Source organism: Oreochromis aureus, linkage group 8 (assembly GCF_013358895.1).
Source record: "Oreochromis aureus strain Israel breed Guangdong linkage group 8, ZZ_aureus, whole genome shotgun sequence".
In the NCBI taxonomy this organism is placed as follows: domain Eukaryota; kingdom Metazoa; phylum Chordata; class Actinopteri; order Cichliformes; family Cichlidae; genus Oreochromis; species Oreochromis aureus.
The window spans coordinates 23,412,446-23,431,974 of NC_052949.1; the positions used below are offsets into that span (position 1 = coordinate 23,412,446).

Here is a 19,529-nt window from a genome sequence, read left to right on the forward strand (position 1 = left end):
AGCCAGTCGTGTCTATGTACGTCCGACTCCATTGTGTACCCCGGCGACCTCTGAGCGCATGCGCAAACTGGGTACGAGTTTGCTCCGGAAGCTTGTGTGTTTTCTTACCTCACTTCACACTAAATTAAATTGTAATAGAAACAGCTTTGATAAAAACTCAGTTTAGGTATTTCTGAAAAGAAAACCTGTGTGGTTATTATCGAGTTATGAACGCCTTTTCAAATTGTTACTATGTTTGAAACATTTAAGTACGCAAGCATATATACTACTTACTTGCTTATGGCAGGCGTATGCAGGCAAATGTAATGTTTAAATGTAAAATTTAAAGTAAAAAACCTTCCTTTCTTTCTTACTTACTTTTTTCTTTCTTAAGCTTTTATTTTGAAGGCGTGATGAAGTTAAGCTCGCCCTGTTCCTGGAAGGAAGTGTTGCCCCTTCGGGACTGTTTTGTTGCAATAATATGAATAGAACTTCCTTATAGTTTCAGCGCTTGCGTTTCCTTGTACACATTCTTCTTTCCTAAATCTACAAGGCAAAAATTTATAAGAAAAAAGGCGATTTTAAGGTAAGCAATACAGATTTCATATTACTGTGTCTATACCTGTTCTGCAGAGATTGTTGGTCTACGTCACGGTGAGTGATCGTGGTCAGCAGCAGCAGCAGGGGCATCTTTCTTGTCTCGTGTTTTCAGATCCAGTTAAAAAAAAACTCCGTATGTCTGATCAGAAACATATATGGAACAAAAATGTAGATCAAACCACGAGAACAGTTTGAGTTTTATTTTGCCATCAATGTATGACCATGAAACACATTTCAGCTTTGGTATTTCTTCAGTTAGAAAACAAACAAACAAACACACAAAAGATCCACTGCTTACAGCAACATGTCTGGATTATTTTTGAGAAACCATCTTGATTTATTTTGAGGTAATCCAAATCGTGGCTTGTCTAATTTGTAAGGGAGGCTCTGGGGTAAAAAAGTGAAGACTTGGTCCCTATTGAACAGCTGTTACTTTGCTGTCTGGGCATTGTATTGAAGCAGAGCACGGGCCTGGTATAGCTCCTTTTGGGGTTTTGATTTGATTAATCTTAACTTAAAGATACGAAATATAAAACCTGAAACTGAACTAAAAAAGTGCAGAAAATACATAGGGCGATTCACTAGTGGTTTGCATTTCACTGAGCTCTGTCCCTATCAGATTTATTATGATGGCGATTTGAAAATGAACACAGACGTGAATGTTTTACAGTGGCTCTTTAAAACATTGAGTTCACTTAAAACAGTCACTTCCTTTAAAGGAAAGGTCTGTGAAATTATGGAGTAAAGCAGGTTTTGCAAGTTTTTGCACTTTTCCTACTGTAAGAAGTCAAAATGGTTGATGTGAAACAAATAACATTTACATTTACATTTTACACACACACACACACACACACACACACACACACACACACATATATATATATATATATATATATATATATATATATATATATATATATATATACATACATACATATATATATACATACATATATATATATATATATATATATATATATATATATATATATATATATATATATATATATATATATATATATATATATATATATATATATATATATATATATATATATATATATATATATATATATGGGATATCATACATACATATATATATATATATAATATTATATATATATATATATATATATATATATATATATATATATAATTTTTTTCATGTGGAATCTTGTTTCTTTTACACTTGTGAAATTATAACCTTGACCTTGCAAAGGTAAACTCCAGCTATAGAAAAAAAACATTACTGTTAGTAATTTTAAACTCTTTCACCTTAAGTGATCTAATCAATCTCAGAGGTAGATTTCACTTCATTCTACTCATAGCAAAGTGCAAACACATGTATTTTTAATATTTTTTTAAGAATGATAACAAATACTTTATTTTTACCATATTATAAATAAATATTTGCCATGCGATTTGGGTGAACTGGCCCTTTTATTTGAGTGTTATTAGGGGAAATTTGGCTTTTAGTGTTTCTAAACTGCTGGGTTCTTGTCTTTGTTTAGATGGGCTACATGACAGTAGAAGACCAGAGCTCCAACCTGCTCCACCTAAAGAGATCCCCGGGGATCCGTTCGTGGTCTCTTCTTGTTGGTAAGTTTGTTTTTTGTGCAAATGTTGTTCCCATACTCAAATATGACATGTGCTTTCACACTTCAATGATGGAATATTCCCTTGAACTGCTCCAAAACCATAAGCCTCCTCTTTCCATTGCAGGGATAGCATCTGTTGGCTTAACAGCTGCATATTACAGCTCAGGTATGCAAACTAAATTTAAATAATCTGTCATCTTAACTTCCAACACTTGCGTACAGCTTTCTTTTCTTTCCTTGTGTTGCGGCAATCCCGCAGACAGCATCCCGTGGAAGCTCTTCTACGTGGCTGGCTGTCTGTTTGTGGCCATGCAGAACATGGAGGAATGGGAGGAGGCTGTGTTTGATAAAACCAAGAACCTGATTGAGCTTAAGACCTTCAGTTTATACACTTTAGTCCTGACTCTGTGGAGGAAGGGCCAAGAGAAAAGTGAGTAAAACCACAGAGCGGGTTGGTCACTACAGCTCCATTAGTGAGCTGAGAGGCCAAAATAATGGATCTTACCATTGTGTTTTTTCTCTCCATCTCCCAGTTGTGCTGGATCTGGACCAGCTGTGCGATATCTGCGTCCAGGAGGAAAGGGTGCGTTATTTGGGAAAAGGTTATCTGCTGATGCTGAAGCTGGCTGCAGGCTTCTCCTACCCCCTCACTCAGAGCGCCACGCTCGGGGGACGCAGGTAGGTCACTGGCAGTTGACAGTTAAGCACAGGATCTGATTTAGTATGAAGTTGTTGTTAGATGAAAGATAAAATAGAGATTTGATGTTCACATTTTCAGTATATTAAGCCCACAAAATTAAAACTTGCAGTTAATACATGATTAGCTAGCAGTTTTTTAGGGGGCTCGTAGCTAAAACACAACAACTCTATAATAGATCCTTCCTGCATTGATTTATTTTGTGGCCAATCTAGAGGCTAGACTTTATGTTGCTGTTAAACTGTGCTCACTTCTACAGATAGATGTTTGTTATTCAGCCTGCCCTCATCAATAAATAGATCAATACCTCTCTTACACAGTTCCAACAAAAACCAAATATAATGATTTTGAAGAACACAGAATTGACTCCAAAACAGTTCTATTAGATTTTAATTATTTTAGCTAAGAAAGTAGATGTGTGTGCCAAGTGTTATATAAACATTAAATGAGCCTGTCTTCACCGTTTAAATTAGTTAAAATCAATTATATCTCTACAGCGCCAAATCACAACAATGGTCGCCTCAAGGCGCTTTATATTTTAAGGTAAAGACCCTATAATGACACTGAGAAAACCCCAACAATCAGGTGACCCCCTATGAGCAGGCACTTGGCGACAGTGGGAAGGAAAAACTCCCTATTAACAGGAAGAAACCTGCAGCAGAACCAGGCTCAGCCATCTGCCACGTCCGGTTGGTGGTGAGGTGTGGGAGACAGGACAGAAAAGACACACTGTTTGTTTTCTGGTGTTCACTTTAAGATTGCTAACAGGAATTATTGTTGCATGCTAATTAGCTATCGAGACGTGATGGCTAATAATACCCTGCACAAAAAGTACCACAACACTTTGATTACTACAATTTGATATGAACATTTATTTATGAATACACTGTATTAATATTTGGATTTATTTGGATCTGTTTTCTACACTCCGGTTACTCCTCAGTGATGTGGAGGCAGTGGCCACTCTGCTCAAGCGCTTCCTGGCATTGGAGGAACTGCAGAAACGTCGGCATCAGGAGTATGAGGCTGAGTACGGGGATGCGGAGGATGAAGATTCTCTAGACAACAGCACTGACTCAGATGAAGCAGACAAGCTGTGATCTGTCTGAAGTATAGTGTTACTCTAATGTAAGGAAAATTAAGTTAGGGGCATTGCAACAATGCAGAGGCATTACACAGGGTGAGGTTTGTGCAAGGTCCTTAATATAAAGCAAACTCTAAGCATGTGCATGCATGTGGAACAGCAGGGAAAGTAACCCTTAGTTTCTACTTACAGTCTTCCTTGTTTGTATTTTTACTGGTAATACAACCATTCAGTTATATGTTGTCCTACAAATGTTCACAATTTAGAAAATCTTGGAACAGACCTTTTTATTTCCTTTTTGTTACATTCTAAGATGAGTCTTCTTTAAGCGAGTATTATTTCATCATTTTTGAGCTAATTACTGTTTGAGAGCACACTCCAGATTACAGATTTCCCGTGCCTTCCTACTGAATTCGAGTGTTTGTGTATGAAAAGTGCTTTTCCCACAGTTTTCTGGACCACCCCGCTCATAATTGTCTTTTTGCGTGTTTATTTGAACCCAGTAGACAATCCAGATGAATGCATGTGCAAACTGTAATTGAGCATGAAGGATCTTCTGTGCTCAGTCAAGAGTGAATTATGTGTGAAATGCTTTGACGTCATGCTTGTCTATCTTGTAACCTTTAAAAAAAACAAAAACAGGTAAAGTGAACCAAAGACTGAATCTCAGGAAAAGACTTTTGTGCTTTGGTCAAACTTTGTCTCATTCCAAGTTCAAATGTGTGCTGCTTTAAAGGAATAAACACTTTGTTTTTTTTAAACTAGGGTTTGATTTTATTGTCATTGTTACACGTAGCTCCGTTTACATATAGCAGTTTACTCTCACATAAGCGCAGAACCCTATATAAAATCACTCCTTTGAACTTTAGTGCCAGTGTGTGGCAGAAATTAGGAAGGCTTTATGTGAATTAATCAGCAATGTCAAAGGAGGAAAAGTGATTCTTTGGCACCATCTCCTTCAAACAGGCTGCAACATCCTCTGTTATCCTCTGAAGAGGAGCGGTTACAGGGCTGACGTGTTCCTCTATCCACTCCTGGACTGTTGAATCTGGGTAGAGTTTGGCCATCTCCTCTCTCACTGCCTCCACCTTCTGCTGTAATGTAGCCAAATACCTGCAACGTGACCGGAAGAGGGTTCAGTTTGAAGCCACACAGACTAAGGTTAAGACTCATCACCATGCTAGCTCACGGGCTGAGCTAAGTGCTAACACGATTTAAATAACTGTTCTAATCTGCACATGCTCAGCACATATTAATGGAACCACAAAATATGAGTTTCATGGCAGCACTTACTTACAGGGGCCCTTTTTAACTATAGCCCAAAAATATGTAACTTGTAGAGGTAAAACAAATTTTTGTCTGTTTCCTTTGTGATTTCTGAAGAAGATATCAGTAAAGCAGATGTAGTTTCATCTCAAGGCTTTTCTCACAGAGCTGTAACTGCTGTAAAACATATTCGTTCTTGCATTAAGGACTTCAAGCCTATCTGGCACCACAGCAAGCTCCCTTTTGTACACGTTTCTCCCAACATCTGTTGCATTTATTATTAGGAAACTGGTGCCATTAAGTCAGTCCTGTTAGATTTTATGGGTAAAAGAGCATCATAAGGACATTAGAATTGTGCGACTTCATATCTTCTGAGCATACCTTTGAGAATTTCAGGAAATAAAGACATTCTCTGTAGACTGGCTCTGGTAACTAGTTACCTAGATAAGTTTCTTGCTACCACTGTCACACGAAATTATGTCAGAAATGATCTCTGTATGGTTTATCGACAGCATAAAAGATGCTCCAGACTTCTGGGTCTGAAAAGTGAAGCTGTTGTGAAGTGCCCTAAACCTGAATTCTTCTCATTGGTCACCATGGAGCGATCCCATTAGCTGCACAGAGTGTACGTAAAATCGCTCTTGGCTCTGACCTAAGCATACATGTAGGATTACAAAGTGCTTGTTGGCCAATGATTTGTGACTGACAATGAGTGTGTGGTTTCACAGTCAGATCCACCAAGATGGCAATGACAGTAATGCTAATCTAAGGCTTCATAACGGGACTTCCCTAACCAGGTGATGACATGCGGGCTATGTCTGTCTTTTATACTGTCAATGGTATGGATATGGGTCCAGACTCTTTTTCTACCCCCATGTAGTCTTTTGTGCAAACTAGTCCCTCATTCAAATAATGAACTGGATTGTAAATAAACAAATTACACAACATATCCTCAGTGCAAAGTTAAAGATGAAGTGAGACTTCACTGCACACTAGAGATGCTGCTGAAGGAGCATCGCTAGCACAAATCAAAAGATTAAAAAAAAAAAAAGTTTAGTTTTTTGAAAAACTGATAACAAAAGGCAACATTTTAGCCACAGTAGTTTTACATATCAAGATATCAGGGTCACACCGCTTCTTCATTTTGGCTTAGCCTTTGTTAAATATATCATGATACAGTGCAATATATCATGTAGTTTAATTGAGGTTATAGTTACCTAATTTTAAGGATTTTTTAAATATATCCTGATACACAGTATACTTTCTTTTTACTATCACTGTATATTCTGTCTATTTTTAATATTCCACAGTTTGGTAAAACATAAAGAAGGTGTGCTCACAGGGATGCTTGGTTGTGAATCTGCATGGTGATTAGCGGGGTTACAGTTTTCCTCTGCCGCTGGTATGGGCTGAACCATCCTCTCACAAACCTGCAGCAACACAAGCACACAGTTAAATATCTACACGGGAAAAAAATAACTCTCGACAAATCTCTACTAAAAATATATTTGGGGGCACCTGTTAGCTTCACATTTCTAAGTTATACATAGCACTAATGTTAGCTTGTTAGCTAAAAGCAGGCTCTAACTAAAGTAAAACAAAAAAGATCAAACAAAGAATGAAAAGATTGTAGTATAACCTTTAAAGCTAATTGTCCAAAACCTAAAATGTAAAAATGAAATTTGTTTTCCGATGGCTTCATGTTTGGATTTCATTTTATAAACTTAGCAGCATAACCTACATCACTGCTAACAGGTAGCCCGTGCACTACACCAAAAATATTACATATCTGGCTTTCTTGTAGTAATTGCCAAAGTAGTTGCACATATAAATATTTTTAAACATTTTTAGAATGTTTTAAAATCTGTCTAAAGACTTAATCTATTCCCACATCTCACTGGAACTGTTGTTCAATAACGACATGATTGACTAAGTTTTAGTTCATGTTTGCAGCATACAAATAGCCTAATAAAGTGGTACACTGTGCACAAATCGTAGATGCTAGCCTACAGACGTGAGGCTGAATTGATATTCAGTTCCATTTAAAATGAAATGTTATGATCATTTCCCATAACTTACATGCTGTTTTCAAAAAATCTTATATCTTCTGAATTGAGGAGTGCATTGAGCTCCACGATTAACTCAGCCAGCCTCCTTCCTGGGAACACTGTGTCAGCTACACATGTCCTGAGGGCCGTGGGGAGTAAAATCCTGTTAGCTTGGAGATGCATACATAGACACAGTGATGGTGTTGTTTATTAAAACGGTGTTAAACCTCACATCTCCATGGTCTCCACCTCCACCGATGAGATCCCCAGCTTCCCGGTTACTTTGCTCTGGGCCTCAGCACTGAACTGTCCGTGAAGGAGAGTCTGGAGACAGACTGCTAGTGATGGAATAGCCACTGGGATCAGCTCGCACAGCACTGACAGATGGTCATACCTGATGAAGGGTAAATAATGGCCCACATAAACATCTTGTTTTCCTTTTACTCCGTGGAGAACTTCCTCTGCTTCTTACCTTTGCCAGCCTGTGATGGCAATACCCTTCATATTTACAGCAGGAGACAAAGAAGCAGCCACCTTCAGCCACTGCAGGTGATTATCCAGGTGTCTCTGCGTGCTGGTCACACAGGTGTAAACACTGGTGGAGCCTTTAAAGGAGCTGGCTGCCCAAAGATCTGCCATACCGGCACTACAGTACTTCTCCAGCAGAGACACTAAAAATCATAGTTTGAGAATATTCAGTGGTTGTTCTACTTACAAATGTAACTTAATGAATAAAGCACACATATAGGTTGAATTATACCTAAGTCTTTAAAATGTAAAAACAGCCATTCAGAATTTCAACTAAAATTAGCAAAACAAGCTCAGTCAATTTAAGATATCATGTTGAATCACCATTAGGTCACATATTTTTGGTTGTATTTACTCTTTTAATTTTTTCCCCTCATTGATATCAAGCTCTTAAAGCTTCTGCATTTGAAGACACTTTGTACTAGCAAAAAGAAAACCTACTGAAGGTGAATTATTAGTCTGAAGTCAATAGTTTTGCAGTGCACTGTTTGATAATGTACATCTGTGTACTTTACCTACCAGTTTTGGACGCATCCAGGTTTGGGGTGTAGTCCCACAACATCGGCTGGACGAGTCCCACTAAACCACTGGCTGACATATGGATTAAAAAAACAGTAATTAAGAATATTTGATCATAAACAAATACCAATCATTTATATTGTACAGTGGTTATAGAGAGTATTTAGACCTGTACACGTACAAGAACTTCAAACTACCCTGAATATCACCTCACCTTTCAGTGTGTCCAGGCTCATGCCTCTCATCATATCATCCCACATTATGATGGTCATATGAGGCCACGCCTCCTTGACAGCCCTGGCCACCTTGGTCACATGACTTAAGAACAGTTGCTCCACTGTACGCCCAGGTGAAGCCAGCCACAACTTGGACTCCTCGCCCTCACCCAGCATGTACACCTTGAGGACACGAAGACGAATGTAAGCGATTCAGTTATACAAACACAACTACTTCCCCCCGAAAACCGACCCTCACCTCATCTGCTCCAATGTGGAGCGTGCTGAGCCCCGGATGCAACTCCACTACCTGCCTCAGCATCTCCATCACCACCTTCACCCCCTCCTCTCTGTGGGGGTTCAAGGTTCCCACGCAGTGTGCCACCTCTCTCAGGTGCCACATGGATCGGTGCTTTAACACAAACTATGACAGAGATGAGATGAGCGCAGGGGTGACACAGAACTCCCATCTTAAAATTGAGCCACATGTGTCCACCTCACCTCCATGTGACCAAATGTCTGCACGAGTGGGATCACCTCCATCCCCTTGGATCTGGCGAATTCCTGCATAGACAGCACCTCATCTCGGCTGAAAGTACAGCACACAAAAATCAGATGATCTGATAAACCAAAGCATTTCACGTCTGCACTTAAAATATCTCTATCAAACACAGGGAGGGTTATGATTTTATTAGAGGATCTTTTATTGTGAAAAGAGATTAAAAATGCACACACAGTAAAAAACTATTTAAGAAACACTAGATCCCCAAACTGCACCTGTAAGCAGGCTGTGCTGTTGCCTGGAGCAGCTTCAGCTCCCCATCATAAGGAAACACATCCTCATACTCCACCAGCAGGCCATCCACTCCCAGCTCAGAGAAGAGCTCGATCAGCTGAGGATGTTAGCACACATGGGGAACTAAAAACTGACAGAACTGTAAATACTGTGCATGTTGCTGCAAGACCCGAGTGGAAGCTTACCCTGTGCAGGTATTCAACTCGTGGAGGAGCACCTTTTAAGTCCAAGTGCACCAGTTTCTTCCCTTTAGGCCAAGGTGGATAGCTCATTCTGCATGCATACACAGAGCCCCACTCAGTTGTACACTTTAGTCACAGATGAAATGTCCCTTATTGGTGTTCTTAATATTGTGGCGTAAGCCCGTTCTCTTACTGTTTACTATTAAAATGATGATAACAGCCGAGCTATCTACACCGTAGCCTAGCTATGTTTTCGCAGCTGTGCTCTGTAAGTGCAACTCAAAGGGACCCGAACGTGGTCCAATAGAAAAAAGGCTTTCCCTTCCCCGGAGCCAATAGGATTGGAGTATACGGGGCAACCAGGAAGTAGAGAGTTTCGGGAGCTTGTACAAGCTGTTGGCGGGGTGAGCGGTATGGTTTAGTGGAAGAAGGCAAGAGACTGCGGCCGTGTGTGACTGTATGCGTTTTGTAAATGCTACGTAGTAGATGTTTTGAGGTGGAATGGCTCCAGTACGACAAAGAAACGCGAAGGGTGCGAATGCAGCCGAGATAGAGAAGAAAATTAAAAGGTGAGCTAATAAAAAACAAACAAAAACAAAACATGCTAATGTGCCCACCTGTGCACAGCTGTACGGTGTGAAAGGGGAGTGTGTGCCAGTCAGGTGCTGTCACCGTGTTTGACCGCGATGAAACGTCAGCTGGCTAAATGCTAAGCTAATGTTAAAATGACACAGGTATAGAGTGTCCAGGTGAACCAAATACTTTTAAGTTGTGCTTTCCTGTACCCAGTTTTCTCATAAGTGAATTAATAATATGCACATAATATTTGCATTTCACATAATTGTATAGTGACATATATTCACAGTATGATCCAGCCCCAACTAAAAACTTCGTCATTAAGGATGTATTATATGTATATGTACACTGCATATATACTGCTTAAAAAATAAATGAAGGAACACTTTGAAAACACATCAGAACTCTCTGGGGAAAAAATCACGTCATAACACTGATATGGACTGGGTAATGTGTTAGGAGTGAAAGGATGCCAGCTGTTTGATAGAAATGAAAACAGTCAACCTACAGAGGGCTGAATTCAAAGAAACCCCCAAAATCTAAGTGGGAAAAAACGCAGCATGCTAGTTCACTTTGACAAAATTTCATTGCAGGAACACAAAATAGTACTCAGTAGTTTGTGTGGCCCCCATGTGCTTGTATGCATGCCTGACATGGTCCTAATGACATGATGAATGGTATCCTGGGAGATCTCTTTCCCACATCTGGACCAGGACATCAATGAGCTCCTGCACAGTCTGAGGTGTGAACTGGCAGCAAGGATTGGACTGAAGATAACGTCCCAGAGGTGTTCTACTGGACCTAAATCCCTCCATGGATTTGCCTCCTCAGACCGCCACTGACCCACCCAAACCGGTCATTCTGAAAAACGTTACAGGCAGCGTAATGTTTTCCACGGCTTCGCCAGAGTCTTTCACGCATGTCACATGGGCTCTGGGGGAACCTGCTCTCATCTGTGGGTTAAGGAGCTTCCATGGCTCTATCTAGAGTCCCTACCTGTCTCCATGCAATTTCCTTCATGCTCTTGAAACTGTGCAGAATGCAGAACTCGTAACCCCCCCCAAAAAAAACAGCCAGAAAAGATAAGATGGGGAAAAATGTCAGTGGCCTCTACCTGTAAAACCTGTGGTTCCTCTAATGAACCAGCTGTAACCAATTAACTGACCAGATCAATATCCCAGAATTTTGATGTTATTAGTGTTATTTAGTTTCCACTGATAGATTTCAATATTTCAACTATTTGTTCATCAATTTAAGGTGTTTTTTCATTTATAGCCACATATTTATGTATTTCACTGTTATTTCAAGCTAATATTTCTTTAGCCATGACATTTAGTGAAGAATGTCATTTGTTTTGAATTTGCAATGTAGTTACTGTGCATTAGAAATGGAAACAAGTGTGAAACAACACAATCCTGGATTTTCCTATTATACACACAAATGTGGGAATCATTTTAGAAATCAAATAATTACTCCATACATCCCTTTAACTGTTACCTGAGAGAGAAATGACTTTAGTTCATCTCAACATGTTATGGTTCTCTCAGAATTCAACTTCAGCTAATTATCTGGAGCTTTTCTCTGTCTTGGTCAGAGGTAATGCGCTGAGGCAGGGGTCGTCATGGCGGGGGTCCCGTTTGCTTGTGGCCTTGCTGCTGGTCGCGTTGTCTGCATGTGGGACGGCAACGTGGCTGTACGTGACCTCTTTGGATAGTGACATCACAGAAACTCTGGTCAGCCAAGGGGAGCTGGTCTCACCTCAGCCCAGAGTCTACAGCGTCCAGTGCTCTGAAGACTATGACAACTACAAACGCTACCCAGGTAAGGCTAATCAGCTAATCAGCTGACACACCTGTGCTGTGTAAACATGACCTCGTCATGAACTAGGCTCTGTCTAGTTAATGAATAACATTTTAATCCAGCAGGACATTTTTGGCTTTAAAATCAAACTGGAACTGTTAATATTAGTTTTTCACAATTGCTTTTTTATAATTTCTCAAATGGTTTGATTTTAAAACAGCATAGGTTTCATCCACTAGATGGCAGCATAGTACAGTATCTCTTGCACATCTCTTCTCAAGGCTCTACAAAGCTACAGTGCAGAGGTGAAGCCCAAAATTTATGCACTTGTACCCAAATATGCTAATTGCAGCCATCGGTGTGTTTTTTGTTTGTATCGCTGCATCTGTGCTCAGGCCTTTATCACAGTAAAAAGAATACAGCTAACAGTCAACATCCCCCTGTTTTGGAATGAGTGACACACTTTTTGGAAATCAGCTGCCGCTTGGATTGTGAGTAATGTGGCAATAAGTGATTTCTTTTATTGCTTATAGCACTGATCACTCTATTAAAAAGAATCTATTATGCTTTTTCTTTATTTTCTGGCATATATCTACTGTTATATGATGAAGTTAAAAACTTTTGTCAACATGTGTGTAAGTAATCCCTGTAAGCCAAAACTCGAAATGCTCAGACAAGTTCAAATCTCAGTGACCTCAACCTCAAGGTCAGAGGTCAAGTTTTGAGGGGTAGTACTGGCAGCTGCTAGTATTTTTATTGTTTGGAAGTGTTAAGTTTTAGTTTAGGTTTTATTATTAGTTCAGTATTGTTTTTTTAAAAATGATTATTCTTCGTAGGGATGAGGAGGAGCCTGATAATGTTTAATACATTTTAGCAAAATAGTCAATCTGTGAAACATTGAATATTAACCTTTCTAGTTGATTTCAGCTGTAACAGGATATAAATGTGGGCAAATCGATGGCTGTTAATTCTGGCTCTTATTCCAAGTTTACTGTGAGCCTGATATTCCAAGAGTATAAATTCAAAGATTTTCTATACATTTGCATTTTTTAAGCAAACAAGATTAAATAAAATGACAAAAGTCCATCTAACCTCATTAGGCAGTGCTCCGTTCCATCACTAAGGGTTTAACAGTCATAGTTCAGGTTCATCAAAATGCATTTCTTTGTGATATATAATACTGTCTTAATGATATACACTCAGACTGGGAGATATAGAGCCTGCTGTCCTGTCCAGTTGTGTACTAAAGTGGTACTGTATTGGTGTGTTGTAGAACAGAAGTTGAGCATATCATCTGCTGACTTCGAAGAACTGTTAATAATCTGCATTCTCAGAAGTCATGGATAATTGACCGAGGCTTGCATCTGCATTTGTTCTCGCTTCAACATGAGGGCTGCCCATAGCTCAAACTGTGTCTCTCCAGTTCCTAAAGATAATGAAGTGAGAAGCTTTAAGCAAGAAATTATACCAGTCAAGAATCTGGAAGTAAGACTGGACATGTTTTGGCAGTACTGCTTTTATTATTACCCACTCTCCCTGTCTACTGCGTGGCCCAGACAAATATTTTTATGCTCCTGTTGTTTTTGAAAACCTCTCCTGGCCGTCTCCTCAGGATGCACCCCTCAGAAGTGTGGCCGTGCAGTCACAGACGGCGTGGTGACGAGGGAGGAGGCTCAGACACTCAGGAGGTAAACAATGTCATTCTGAGAGCGCTGTGCCTCATCTCCCTCCCTTTCCTGCTCGCTTTGTGCTTTTCCCCTTCATCATCTTCTGTGTTTCGCGGTGCAGCTGAATTATTCTCTGTGCTTTTGTCTCTGGCACACAGGTTGGCTGAGAGGGGGCTGGCTCTGGCTGGGTCAGAGGGAGGAGTGAGTATATCCCCAGATAATGCTGTTGGAATAACATGACAGTGAGGCAGGGATAACCCGGCTATCTCTGAGACAGCAAGCTTTCAATAAGTGCCTTTATACAGGATTAAATAGGTGGTTTGTGTTTTTAATACTAATAAAGCATGAAATATATTAGCAAACAGCCTTTGAAGTTAAAACTAACATGAGAAATGTGGACATCACTCCAAAACATCCATTCCCACCTTGTATACTCAGCTTGAGTGTTGATTGTATGATGTATTAGAGTTTTTGTATCATGGCTGGTATATTTTTATAGCCAGTTTGATATTCACACGTGTCCTATAAGTTGTAATGAGTGTGCAGTGTTGTGAAATTCATCCTATCATGGTAAATGCTGTCATGTAAAGTTTCATTTTATAGACATTTCAGTCTCTTTATAGATACAGAAGTATTAGAGGAACATGACAGAAGCATTTTTTTAGTGACGGAAACTTCACCCAGTTAGTAAGATGAGATCCTGTCATACTGTCATGTTCAAACTCATACATTAGTAGGTTCAGTCTAGTAAGATTGTCACGACTGGATCAAAGTGACAAAAATGTTCTGCAGGTATGTGGATGCTTATATGCAACCCAAAATTTCAGACCATGCAGTTTCCATGTAATTTCCATCTGCAGACCCTTTGGCAGGTTGGTGTTACACACAAGTTGGTAAAAACATACAGAGACACTATTTACAGATCATGTGACAAGGACAAAAACAGTGATGACATCATATTAGAACAAACAATGACAAGAAGAGTGGACAGCAGAGGACAATAAAAAAACATTTGTTTTAAGAAACACATTTTTTTTCTTTTGCCAGGAAAATGAGAATTGGGCACAGGGATTTAGTGAAATGTGCAAATATAGATGGAAATACAGTTTATAAGGCAAAAACAATTATTTAAAGCTTAAAAGTCAGTATTTTGTTTGACTGCTTTATTGTGGGATTGTTGCAAAGCAGCAATCTGCAGAGGGAAAGTTTTAATACAACAAGGTAAATGTCCCTGAACACTGAGGGTGACTACACTCGAGGCAGTTCCATAAGTACAGAGTAGCTGCCCGTGTGTTTATGAGCCATCTCCCTTCAACTTTGTATTCTCCGTCAAAATGATGCCACACTGTTCGGATGATTAATGTATGCATTTGTCTACATCTATCTGGGAGTGTGAGCTGAGCTTTTAAATAACCCATCCATCTTTAAAAAAAAAGAAAAAGCTGACAGTGGAACAGAAGGAAATCCAGCTGTTTTTTGTTTTTTGTTTTTTAAATTAAAAAAAATCATTGAATCTGTCATGGGCTGTGTGATATATAAATGACTCGGTATGTAATGACTTCTTTTGAGAAAGTCTAGACAGTTTCCTTAAACATCTGGGCGCTGTAGTTTTTAGAAAACTAATTGGTATGTGGCACATTTATTAGGAATTATTGTCCGATGAAGTTTTATCAGCAGTTCTAGTAAGCCTGCTCAACAACAGGAATGTGTATGTGTTATAGTTTTAACATCCGTGTTTCTGTTGATGTGAATGAAATAATACTCCAGTATGAACCTAGAAACCACCACTGCTGTAATGGACCCTCTCAGCACTTGAGGGCAGGCTTGAGCAGTAACCAGAGCTTTGGCTCTGTGGCTGTGGAAGATGAAACTGGGACTGCTTGGATGTTCCGGGCACTCTCCAGTAATGCTTTCCGCTCCCCCCAGGCCTGGTCCACAGCCAATAAAGGAGCTGTTTATGGAGTGTTAAGACACTCACATCAACCGAGGGGAAGCCACAGAGAGACTTCTTTGAAAATGACTTATTTTCAGATCAGTGTCCCCGAGGAGTTGATAAGCAATAACAAGTAAAGGGCAGAGGGAGAACGCCACAAAAAGGCCACCGAGGAAATCAGTGTTGACCCTTGAAACGGTCACTGTGTCATGCTTGTACCAGTGCACATCAACACTTTGGAATTATTTGTTCAGCTGACTTGTTTTTTGTTGTTATTTGCACTCATTCCAGTGTTTTTTTGTTTGTACCCTGCAGGCCTCCATACTGGACCTGCACTCTGGAGCCTTGTCGATGGGAAAACAGTTTGTTAACATATACAGGTGGGAAAGTACATCAGTTTTTTATTTGTTCTTCTATAGATCGACACAGAAACTGTGTAACAAACATAGACTGTTCGTTTTTTTGAATGGGGAAACTATCCATAGAGGCAAAACAGTGTTAGATACCAGGCTGAAAACATTTTAACATGCTGATCTATGGGGACTGACTCCGTTTTCGAACTGCAGATTTTGGCGCTTCTGCCTTTGCTTCATTTTACAGCCCTAGACACTCGGTACTTATGTCAACAACGTTTTTCCAGTTTGTTCCCCAGCAGGAACCGCCTACAACATCATGTGCAGAAATCTACTCAAACTATCGAGTTGACAATCAATCTTAATGATGCCGGTCTCTGTGAGCTGTCCTCTCCAGGTTCAGCGACCCGCACGAATCTCATTCATCACCGCCGGTACAATCAGTTTTCTGCCTTAGTTTCCTTCCATCGCTCTCTAGTCACATAGCGCAGGTGGCTGACACGAGATCCTCAGGGAGCATCTGGCTGACTTTAATCAGGAAGCAATGATGGTGGCACTCCCAGCTCACTTCCCACCCTTTTACCCTCCCCTCCGCTGGGGACTTCCTCATGCGAAACAGTCAGGTGTTCAGAATCTGTTGCGTTTGGATGGTTGGATGGGAATACCTGTCTGGATAATAGTGCACTGTGCTGTGAAATATTAATTTCTCCTAACAGATCCCATCTCCTCTCCTCTGTTTTCCCCCCTGCCCTCCTCTCTCTGTGTTTGTGTCTCTGATTGGCTGTGTCTGGAACTGCCTGTGGTTGTGCGGTGGGGATGTGACTGCAGGTATTTTGGGGAACAGCTCAAGGATGTATTCACACAAGAGGATTTCCAGCTTTACAGGTGATGAAGGAACCTTTATTAAAAATCTTTCTGTATATTTTTAGAGTTTAAACCAAAAAGAGAAACCTGAATTTTTAAAATGGTGACATACGCAATGTTAGTTGTTAATACATGTCCTGTTTTATTTGCATTGATAATATACAACTATTACGTCATTTAGATGTACACATATTTAGGTTTCGTTGTTCCCAACGTGCACATACAACCTTTCTATTATTAAAAAGTAACATAGAACCAAAATGACTGAACATTGTCACAAACCTTTTGCTAATAGCAGTTTTAGTGCTCGAGCGTTTGCGTAAATATCAGTGCTTGCTGAGCCCTGCAGAGCTTTATTTGGGATATTTTTTTAAAAGCTCGAGCAGCGCTGCCTGACGGTGTACCCCGGTCATAAATCATTCTGTTTGAAGAAATAAAGTCAGAGCTTTCAACCTGTCATATTGTGTCTGTTTTTCCCCGGTAGAGATGTGCGTGGGCGAATCCAGGAAGTTATTGCTCAGACGTTTGGTTTGGACCCAGCTTTGATGTACCTCACCAAGCCCACCTTCTTCTCCAGGATCAACAGCACGGCAGCCAAGACCCAACACGACGAGTACTGGCACCCACACATTGATAAGGTAAGGCACAAAAACCGGATCCTCGTCTGTTTTTCAGAACAAGCAAGAAAAACTAAAAGTTCTCGAAAAGTTCAAAAGTATTTAAAGAACCAGTCAGACATTATGTGTTGTTGTCAGCGACGTTACCTTGTTAAGTTTAAAGCCCTCCACAAGGTAGGTTTCATAAGGTAGGCTAACTCATTAATCATTAAATTAACAGAATAAGGAAATAAAAATGAATTTTTACTAATGTTAGTGAGTTATCGCTGTCCATGTCATTAGTCTGTGCAATAAAGGTAATTAATGAATTTTATATTGTGGTATACGCTCACTGGCCACCTCATTAGGTGCATCTGTTCAGCTGCTTATTAATGCAGATATCTAATAAGTCAATCACAAGGCAGCAGCCTAATATATTCAGGCATGTAGACATGGTGACAACAACTGGCTAAAGTTCAAATTGAGCATCAGGATGAGGACGAACGGTGACGTGAGTGACTCAGAACATGGCGTGGTTGTGAACTTGTTTGGGTATTTCAGAAACTATTTATGAACTGTGGATTTTTTTCCCAGTCAGTCATCTCCAGGGATTAAAAAGAATTTTTAAAATAAAAGAAAATATCCAGTGAGTGAATCCAGTTTGTGAAAATGTCTGATGCCAGAGATCGGAGGGGAATGGGCAGACTGATAGGAAGGTAACAGTAACTCAGATAACCACTTGACCTGTGACTTTGACATGTACTGTCAGAATTTGGTATAAATGACATGAAAGCATGGATCCTTCCTGCTTTCTATCAGTGGTTCAGACTGGTGGTGGTGTAGTGGTGTGGTTGATATTTTCTTGGCACAGTCTGGGCCCTTAATACCATCATTTTAAAACCATGGCCTAGCTGAGTATTGTTGCTGATAGTGTCCATCCCTTTATGACTACAGCGTACTGATTGTTGCTTCAGAGATAGCACACCATATCAAGAAGCTAAGATCATCTCAAACTAGTTTGGATAATGATCAGTGTATCTGGAAATGCTTATGAAGCTAGCTGCTGCTGGTTAGTTCAGATTAGTAAACACAACATTGTTAAACTCAGCTAATCTATCTGCTCATTTTACCCCACTCGTCATTTAAACTTTACATTTAACATGTTTATATGTTATACAAACCAGGGCCAAAATGTAATCCTCTGCTGTTAAATGGTTCTGCTGGGAATCATGTTGGGTGATATCTTCAGTGGATTGGCTGAACCTGTAAACAAAGTGCTCTGATGTACCAGTCAGTCTACCTTCCAACACTCACCGTGTCCTTGAGGTTTAGGTGGTGACAGAAATAATTCGATTTCACATACAAGCCGCTAGCGCTAGTGGAAAAAATATTTATCACGATATGAATTAATTTATATCACGATAACGATATATATCACGATATACCACCTGACCTGTGGTCATCTGGAAAGTATGCAGTCTGTAAACAGCGAGTGGAGAGGGTGCAGTCTTTGTTTTGAGTTACTGTAAAGCATGTCGCAAATCCGGTGCACGCAAAAAAGCAGCACCATTTCGCAAAAACCACAAGACGGAGTTTCTTTGCGAAAAATATCATTTTTTTATACTTTATTTTCTCTTGCATAAAGTTAAGAGTATGTATAGTGAGAAGACAACACTAATATATTTGCCACAGGCTATTTAACCCTTTAAGACCTACCATAGAACCAAGTCCGCCAGAGCTTATCTTTACATTTTACATGCTGTAGTGCCATTTGTGGGAGCATTTCAAGTTGCTATACATTAATACAACCGTTATAGCCCAAATTTTAATAATATGTATGCATTAAGTCCATAGTAATTACATAAATTGCAAAGAAGTGCAATAAACTACAAAAAAAATTGAAAATCGTTTTTGTTTTTTTTTAACATATATTTCTAGTTAGAGAAATTTAAGAGGCTTATCCCTCAAAACTGTAATTACAAAAAAGTTGCACAACATAGTTTCCAACCACGAGAAATTTATTTTGAGTGTCTTCATAGTTTTATTTTTGAGATGCAATAATTTTTATATACTACAGGAAAAATGAAAATAAATATTATAATGCAAATTTGCAAAAAAACAGCATGTGCATCAAAATAAACTATTTCCAACAGTGTAATTTGACTTCTAAGCATCCCAGAAACGATACAGAAAAGCATAAAGTCAAACATGACTTTTAAAAACACCAA

General features: G+C 39.5%; 3 protein-coding genes across 4 annotated transcripts in view; 2 read left to right on the forward strand and 1 right to left on the reverse strand.

Moving 5' to 3' along the window:
• Positions 1–389: 389 nt before the first annotated feature.
• On the forward strand, positions 390–4,719 carry LOC116327262 (cytochrome b-245 chaperone 1 homolog). Its single transcript, XM_031748798.2, has 6 exons — positions 390–565; positions 2,091–2,178; positions 2,302–2,343; positions 2,437–2,607; positions 2,711–2,855; positions 3,818–4,719. The coding sequence occupies exons 2-6, from the start codon at positions 2,091–2,093 to the stop codon at positions 3,972–3,974; spliced, it is 603 nt and encodes a 200-aa protein (XP_031604658.1). The 5' UTR covers positions 390–565; the 3' UTR covers positions 3,975–4,719.
• Positions 4,709–13,000, reverse strand: hexdc (hexosaminidase (glycosyl hydrolase family 20, catalytic domain) containing). 2 transcript variants are annotated; one of them, XM_039616362.1, is made up of 12 exons: positions 12,981–13,000; positions 9,516–9,603; positions 9,312–9,427; positions 9,036–9,123; positions 8,794–8,958; positions 8,534–8,717; positions 8,320–8,391; positions 7,745–7,943; positions 7,505–7,666; positions 7,304–7,411; positions 6,565–6,654; positions 4,709–5,071 (listed from the first exon to the last, which is right to left on the reverse strand). In XM_039616362.1, exons 1-12 carry the CDS (start codon positions 12,983–12,985, stop codon positions 4,867–4,869), a joined length of 1,482 nt encoding a protein of 493 aa, XP_039472296.1. In that variant the 5' UTR covers positions 12,986–13,000; the 3' UTR covers positions 4,709–4,866. The 2 variants fall into 2 exon arrangements, with proteins under 2 accessions (XP_039472296.1, XP_031604655.1); XM_031748795.2 differs by lacking the exon at positions 12,981–13,000 and adding an exon at positions 11,586–11,660.
• uts2r2 (urotensin-2 receptor 2) overlaps positions 9,610–19,529 on the forward strand; it is a 32,446-nt gene continuing 22,526 nt past the window's right edge. The window contains exons 1-7 of the mRNA XM_031748797.2: positions 9,610–10,081; positions 11,683–11,909; positions 13,501–13,576; positions 13,714–13,756; positions 15,804–15,868; positions 16,670–16,726; positions 17,190–17,343. Of these exons, the coding sequence (XP_031604657.1) occupies positions 10,014–10,081; positions 11,683–11,909; positions 13,501–13,576; positions 13,714–13,756; positions 15,804–15,868; positions 16,670–16,726; positions 17,190–17,343 (690 nt within the window). The 5' untranslated portion in view covers positions 9,610–10,013. The remainder of the gene's footprint in view (positions 10,082–11,682; positions 11,910–13,500; positions 13,577–13,713; positions 13,757–15,803; positions 15,869–16,669; positions 16,727–17,189; positions 17,344–19,529) is intronic.